The 8,065-nt window shown below is 41.6% G+C and overlaps 1 protein-coding gene across 1 annotated transcript; it reads left to right on the plus strand.

Moving 5' to 3' along the window:
* The first annotated feature begins 456 nt into the window (after nucleotides 1-456).
* On the plus strand, nucleotides 457-2,737 carry LINGO2 (leucine rich repeat and Ig domain containing 2). The gene has a single exon (XM_009075210.1). The coding sequence runs from the start codon at nucleotides 457-459 to the stop codon at nucleotides 2,275-2,277; it is 1,821 nt and encodes a 606-aa protein (XP_009073458.1). The 3' UTR covers nucleotides 2,278-2,737.
* Nucleotides 2,738-8,065: the final 5,328 nt, after the last annotated feature.

The raw sequence follows: 8,065 nt of genomic DNA on the forward strand, positions 1-8,065 counted from the left end.
AGCTTTCTTTCATATCACCGCACAGAGGTTCAATGCTGTAATTTTATCACAAATGCTATTAGCCTTTTTTGCAGAGTGCATGGTGTATCTCTGGGTTAATTATAGCACTGTCGAGCAAAAACAGTGAGAGTGAGAAAACACTGAAACCTAACCTCCTTTACTGTTTGCAGTAGAAAAAGCTGTTATATCTTCCCTGACATCTGGAGGGGAAATGCTGGATAGACAGATCCTTCAACAAGTGCAATGATAGCGAAGGAAAACCTGCTTTTTTTTTTTGGGTCTTGCCATTCATAACACATTTTATTGTTTTGTTTAGAATGAAAACACATGTGTCTGCTTTTAAATGGTACTGTAAAGTTTGCAGAGTTTCCCTTTTTCTGCAGACCTAACTCTTCCCCTTTCCCATCCTCATCCCCACAGGCCTGTGACGGAGGGTTAGCCCAGATCAGTGGAGTCATGCATCACACAGCTTTATCATGCTGGCAGCCATTCCTGGGTCTGGCTGTGCTGCTAGTCTTCACGGGGCCTACCATGGGCTGCCCGGCCCGCTGTGAATGCTCGGCACAGAACAAGTCCGTCAGCTGTCACCGAAGGCGTCTGATGTCCATCCCAGAGGGCATTCCCATTGAGACCAAAATCTTAGACCTCAGCAAGAACCGACTGAAGAGCGTTAACCCTGAGGAATTCACATCATACCCTTTGCTGGAGGAGATTGACCTCAGTGACAATATTGTCTCCAACGTGGAGCCTGGAGCCTTTAACAATCTCTTCAACTTGCGCTCCCTGCGGTTGAAAGGAAACCGTCTGAAGCTGGTCCCCCTTGGGGTGTTCACTGGGTTGTCAAACTTAACAAAGCTTGATATAAGCGAAAACAAGATTGTCATTTTACTGGACTACATGTTTCAAGATCTGCATAATCTAAAATCCCTAGAGGTCGGGGACAATGATTTGGTGTATATATCACACAGGGCCTTCAGCGGGCTACTTAGCCTGGAGCAGCTCACCCTGGAGAGATGCAACCTCACAGCTGTACCAACAGAAGCTCTTTCTCACCTCCACAACCTCATCAGTTTGCATTTGAAACAGCTCAACATTAACGCTTTGCCGGCATACGCCTTTAAAAGACTGTTTCGCCTGAAAGACCTACAGATAGAGGCTTGGCCCCTCCTGGACATGCTGCCTGCCAACAGTCTGTATGGTCTCAATCTTACTTCTCTCTCCATAACCAACACTAACCTGTCTGCAGTACCTTACTCTGCTTTCAAACATCTTGTTTACCTGACACATCTCAACCTCTCTTACAACCCCATCAGCACCATCGAAGCAGGTATGTTGTCAGATTTAGTGCGTCTGCAGGAGCTTCATATGGTGGGGGCCCAGCTGCGCACCATCGAACCACATGCTTTCCAAGGGCTCCGATTCTTACGTGTGCTTAACGTGTCCCAAAACCTGCTAGAAACCCTAGAAGAGAATGTATTCCATTCCTCCAAAAGCCTTGAGATCCTCTGCATTAACAACAACCCTCTGGCCTGTGACTGCCGTCTCCTTTGGATTTTGCAGCGGCAGCCCACCTTGCAGTTTGGGGGCCAAACACCAATGTGTGCTGGCCCAGACAGTGTCAGAGAGAGATCATTCAGAGACTTTCACAGCACAGCTCTCTCCTTTTACTTTACCTGTAAGAAGCCCAAGATACAAGACAAGAAGCTGCAATACCTGGTAGTGGAGGAAGGGCAGACAGTTCAGCTGATGTGCAATGCTGATGGGGACCCACAGCCTACCATCTCCTGGGTTACCCCACGCCGGAGGCTGATCACAACGAAATCAAATGGAAGAGCCACTGTGCTCGGAGATGGCACCTTGGAGATCCGATTTGCACAAGACCAGGACACTGGGATCTATGTTTGTGTTGCAAGTAATGCAGCTGGGAATGACACATATTCAGCCTCCCTTACGGTAAAGGGGTTTACTTCAGACCGTTTCCTTTATGCCAACAGGACCCCTATGTATATGACAGACTCCAACGACACAAGTTCCAATGGAACTAATGCGAACAGCTACTCTCTGGACCTTAAGACAATATTGGTGTCCACAGCTATGGGCTGTTTCACATTCCTCGGAGTGGTTTTATTTTGTTTCCTCCTTCTTTTTGTGTGGAGCCGAGGGAAAGGCAAACACAAAACCAGCATAGACCTTGAATATGTCCCTCGCAAAAACAATGGTGCTGTGGTTGAAGGGGAGGTTGCAGGACCACGAAGGTTCAATATGAAAATGATTTGATGGTATTCTGCTAGCAGTCCTTTTTCTGTGGCATTAAAACCAATTAAAACAGCCTGCATATGGAATAGCTAGGCAGAAGCAGCTTAATGCAGCTGTCAGTGTATCAAAAGGTTATGTGAAAATGGAAAGACTATTTGTGGTTATACAACAGAGCCTCCAGACCTTGAGGCAGATGTGTCAGGGCCTTTCAGAGAACTGGGAAATTGTACTAACTGTTTGCATTGCAAATATTGGCATTCTGGGGATATCAGCAATGAACCACTGGCTCATGCTCATGGACAATTGTTCAACATTTTCTACTGCTACAAAAGGAAAAAGGAAAAAAAAAAAAGAAACAGAAACCTACAGTGTAGGATTTACATACTTAAAAAGACACATTTGTCTAAAACATACTCTACGGTGAAATTTGTATCTATATATCTCATTTGGTAAAACTTTCCATCCTCCCTTCTAGTTTGTTCAACACCACAAAAAAAAATTTTTTTTTTAAATCTACATCTATACTGTGTACATTTTAAAGCAATACAAATGAGAGGTTGTGCTTTTAGCTATCCACCAATACTGACCCAAGTGTGATGTCACCCTTATTTTGACCACCATCTAACCCAAATTAGATTCTTGTAGTTACCAATTAGAAATAACATAAGATATTTTTCTCCTCATATAGAAGGCCAGAGCTGAATAGTTGAGAGCAAAAACACTCAACTCTGTCAATCTTCTCTTCATATAAATATAAGGCATGTGCCTAGTTTTGATACAGAATGAAATATTTTTTATATCTGTGATATCACACTGGACCAGTTTACTGTAACATAGCCCTGGTTCTCACCCAGGGAAGGCAACCCATTAGACAATGCTGGCATAGAGGAGTTGAGTTCTACCTTAAAGAGAGAGAATTGGTTTTGTTAGCCCTGATTTTAATTTCAAAGATACTGTTAAAATGTTAATGTGTACTGGGCACAATAAAGAACATAATACATTCTGCAAACTCCTTGGGAAATATGGTCACCTTACTATTTTTTCAAGTGAACTAAAAGATGCAAACACTCTGCTACTAGGAATGAACTCTTCTCCAATGCCAAGTAAACTACAGTTGTTCATGCATAATATGGGGATTGTAATACTAAAATGTTTAAAACATGGTAGCCTCAAAAAGGCTAACATACTGCCAGATACAATGAACCTCTAGCCACTGTCATTCTCATCTTGTATATTTGTAGATAACACATAGACACAAAGCTAATTTCCAAGAACAGATTACTTAGCTATCCTTGATGCCATTTTAATAATTATGTGGTTATGTTTCATTCAGGGGCAGTATCTTAGAGCAAGAGGGGCAAGTTTTTCCAGATTTTAGGAAGGTTTTTTAATGGAGAGAAGGCAGAAGTGGAACATTAGTTCAGTATAAGTAACCTTTTTGGGTTTTTGTTTTATGCCTCTAAGCAAATCCTCAAAAGACTAAGAACTGAAACTGTATCATTGACATCACTGTTCTTATTTTGAAATACTCACCAACTGCAAGATACAAAGTTGTTCAACCACCTCGCAATCTTCCAGCAATTATGAGCCATAGGTCTGTTCTATGTGGCTGATAACAAATAGAATTTTTTAATGATTGGCATAACCTGGAGTAAGGATGACAATGACTATATATGTATTTAACCAAAATGATTATGAAAAAATTGTAAGAGAGAACATTCAGATTAATGTGATTTAAGAGCCTGAGTTCAATCTTAATTAGATTTCAGCACTTTGAAACCAAAGTCAGGCTGAACTATACTAGGATGCAGGTGTTTCTAAAATTAGTATACGCATTCTTTGGCAGAGATTTTCTGAGCAGGATAAAAATCTCCAATTCCTATAAAAGGAAACATGCCAAAAGTTGTAAAATCCAGTTGCACTCCCCAGGTGTACCCATAATGTAGCTGCAGGATTCAAGGCTAGGCAGTTTTGAAAATTTCTTTTCTTAGTGGTTGATCTTTGGTTTCATCATTTCTCTGTTTTAGGTGACCAAACTGAGGAGGTTGCAAGGGTTGCTAGAATTTTCTTCACTTAAGTTGGTTTTAAGTTTATATTTGGGTTTTCTTGCTTCCTTTTTTTCATGCTCTGTACTAGATAGTTGAAGATTTCTGGAGACACTTGAAAAGAATCCTCTTTGTTCTATGACAGTTTGTAAAAAATTAATATAATGGAATAAGCCCTGACTAAATTCTAACATCAGGGAAATTATTTTTGCTGATGTAATAACCACTGCACTGAAGTCCAAAACTCTACTATACCTTAATGTGGGCAGTTAAAGAAACAAATGGGGATAAAACAAAATGTTTCTGAACTGTCCATTGAAGACATTTGCATGTGCCTTTCCCTTGTAATTGTCTTGGGTTTGCTTTTTTTAACTAGTAATCTATTGCCCCTGCAGTCATTTCATGTTAAATGTTAAAATCAATGTTAGAAGCAAAAATTCTTCTCAGTTCTAGGCAGTTGCAGCTGATTGCTTCATATTAAATGACACGAGACAAAAAATTCTACAAAAATAAACCAAAAAAAAAAAAAAACCAAAAAACAAAAAAGCACCCACCCTAGAAAAAAAACTGTGCTTTTAGGATTAATTATGAATTGCTGTATTTCCCTATTCCCTTAGAATGATTCTAAGAAGTGATTGCATTGTTAGTGCACTGCAAGAATTTGTGAGCCGAAATATGCTTAATTACCTATGTGAAATATGTGCTGGTGATGAATATCACCATTTGCTATTGCTGAGCACCACCTTGCAGAGCTGTCAGTGTTGTGTGTATTGCCTTGAATTCAGTCAGTATTCAGTTTTTCAGAATCAGTGTTTGCTCCCTGCCTCTAGCAATGTTCTACTTTTTTGCAGCCTACTTATTTCCCCATGAGCTTGACAAGACATATGGCATCTCTTAACAGAAGTGAGGACAGCAAGACTCAGAGACAAGCTTTTATCTTTCTCCACAGTCTCCTTCTTATGTATTAGTGGGACACACACTCACTGTGGCTCTTTAGGGTGAATAAGAAATACAATGTCAAGGCCAGACCTAGCTAAGCATCTTTCTGGCAATTCTTTTAAGAACAGAGTAGCTTAATGCCTATCCTGCCTCTTGAAGGAGTCACATCTACTTCTTTGCTAGAGATCAGGGAGAAAACACAGTTTATTTTACTGCAGGGCAGAAGAAGGACTGGGCTGTAAGGAGGCATCTGACCCACATGGCTCCTCTATTATATATTCAGAAAGAGGTGGAGAGTGCCTATCTGTCACTAAAAGAGAGAACAAAGGAGGGAACCTACCTCTTGGGTTGTACACTGGCTGGCCTCCTTGCTGGCAGAAGCCTGAACTTACGTGTCAGTCAGTGCCACAAAAGTCTGAGGAGCAGCAACAGTTCTGCAGAAAAGGAAAAAGCAGGAAAAGTCAATACCAGCAAAATAACTTGAGAAACCAGGTACCAAAACATCCTTGTCAATAACTCCTGTAAGAGCAATGCTTGAACCTCCCACAAATAGGTTTTGAAGTCCACTTCCACAGACCAGTACTCTTCTTTCAGAATAGACGGATGTACAAGTGTTTACAGAATCAAACCACATCACAGAATCACTTAGGTTGGAAAAGAACTCCAAGATTATTGAGTTCAAGCTTTAACCGATCACCACTTTGACAAACAGACCATGGCACTAAATGCCATTTCCAGTCATTTCTTGAACACCTCCAAGGGATGGTGACTCCACCACCTCCCTGGGGATCCTGTTCCAATGATTAACAACCATTTCTGTGAATAAATTCTTCCTAATGTCCAACCTGAAACTCCCATGGTTCAGTTTGAGGCTATGTCCTCTTCTCTTACCACTTGCTACCTGGGAAAAGAGACTGACTCCCACCTTGCCTACAATCTCCTTTCAGTTAGTTGTAGAAAGTGATGAGGTTGCCCATGAGCCTACTTTTCTCTAGTTATAACAATCCCAGCTCCCTCAGCTGCTACTCATATGACTTACTCCCTAGACCCTCCACCACTTCCCTTGCCCCTCTCTGAACACGCTCCAGCACCTCAGTGTCTGTCTTGTACTGAGGGGCCCAGCACTGGATGCCATACTCGAGGTGTATCCTTGCCAGTGCCAACTACAGGGGGACAATCACTGCCCTGGTCCTGCAGGCCACACTATTGCTGATACAAACCAGGATGCCATTGGTCTTCTTGGCCACTTGGGCACACTGCTGGCTCATGTCCAGCTGCTGTCAGCCAGCACCCCCAGGTCCTTTTCTGCTGGGCTACTTTCAAGCCACCTTTCCCCAGCCTGCAGAGCTGCATGGGGTTGTTGTGACCCAAGGGCAAGACCTGACATGCTCTTTGTTGAACCTTATACCATTGGCCTCGGCCCATCAATCCAGCCTGTCCAGATCTCTCTGTGGAGCCTTTCTACCCTCCAGCAGAACGACATTCCCACCCAGCTTGGTGTCATCTGTGAATTTACTGAGGGCACACTCGATCCCCTCACTCAGATCCTCAATAAAGATATTAAACAGGACAGCCTCAATACTTCAGTTTCACTAGTGACCGGCCACCAACTGGTTGTGGCACATTCACCACTATTCTCTGAGCCCAGCCATGCAGCCAGTTTTTAACCTAGCTGCATTTTTCACCCAGTTAAACTTCTCATAAGTGAGTTAAAGAGAACACTGAAGCAATGTATTAAGAAAATAGTTTGAAATGATTTAAGGACAGATTAGCACTAAGTAGCAGCCCACCTCAGCCCTATTTTTAGGTTTTGGACTTGTTTTCTTTTTTTGCCTCCTTCTTATGTCTTATTAACTTTGCAACATTCTTTGCAGAAAGGCTTTGTCCACAAAAATCTAATGTCAATTAGATTCAGACTGGAAAGCTGCTTTAACCCTCTGTTGCCACCTCATTAACCATTCACGTATGATTCCAGTACTAACAGGGTCACCACCTCCAAATGCAAATGAAATCAGAGGGGAGACTCCAAGGCTCTAGAGAACTGTTGATACAAGCAGATGTCACATTGTCACACTGCCATTCAAGGTTCCTTTATTTACATGAATGGTAGTTATCTTTTATCCTTATTTCTTTCATCTTAGTATTGTGTTACCTATGACAGTAACAATTATACCAGCATACAGAAAATTAAGAAGCACTACACATTACAACCTAAGCACCACAAATGGTAATTGAGGCATATGAGATACAGTAAGAAGTCAGTCTTAATATTTAATGGAAAGTCTTATCTAAACAGAAGAAAAAACTGGTGAGGAGAAACTGTGGGATGTAGGCCATGTTGTGACTGAATCACATCAAGGATAAGTAGAAACAGACTTTCCTACACTATGCCTGCATATCTGTTTTAGACATCAGACTATTCCTGAAAAACTTTCAGGATGTGTGAATGCCAGAAGCCCACATTTAACCCATAAAAAGACAAAGCGTTGGCTGAAAATATGGTAGAGAAAGCAGCTTCTGGCTGCTAAAGGAAAACAGAAGCTTCTAGCAAAGACAGACAAGAAACTGCAGTCATGAAGTTATTTTGCTACATCCGCTACTGCATCCTGTGAAAATAGTCCATTAGCCTGTAACAAAATGGAAAATCCTTACCCATTTTTCTTCAAAGAAGACAAAGTTTTTAGAATAAGCTACAGTCTGTTTCACCTCCATCCCCAACAGTGAAATGTCCAGCAAGAAGTGAGGACAAGGAAGCCTATTCTGATTGGTTTTCCAATTATCTTTTTCTCCTGAATAGTCCTATTCTACTTAGGGCTACCACAATG

Source organism: Acanthisitta chloris, unplaced genomic scaffold (assembly GCF_000695815.1).
Source record: "Acanthisitta chloris isolate BGI_N310 unplaced genomic scaffold, ASM69581v1 scaffold4165, whole genome shotgun sequence".
NCBI classification, from domain to species: Eukaryota; Metazoa; Chordata; class Aves; order Passeriformes; family Acanthisittidae; genus Acanthisitta; species Acanthisitta chloris.

What these genes read in the sequence shown, in the direction of transcription:
- LINGO2 (XM_009075210.1), top strand. Translation starts at nt 457, where the DNA reads ATGCATCACACAGCTTTATCATGCTGGCAGCCATTCCTGGGTCTGGCT.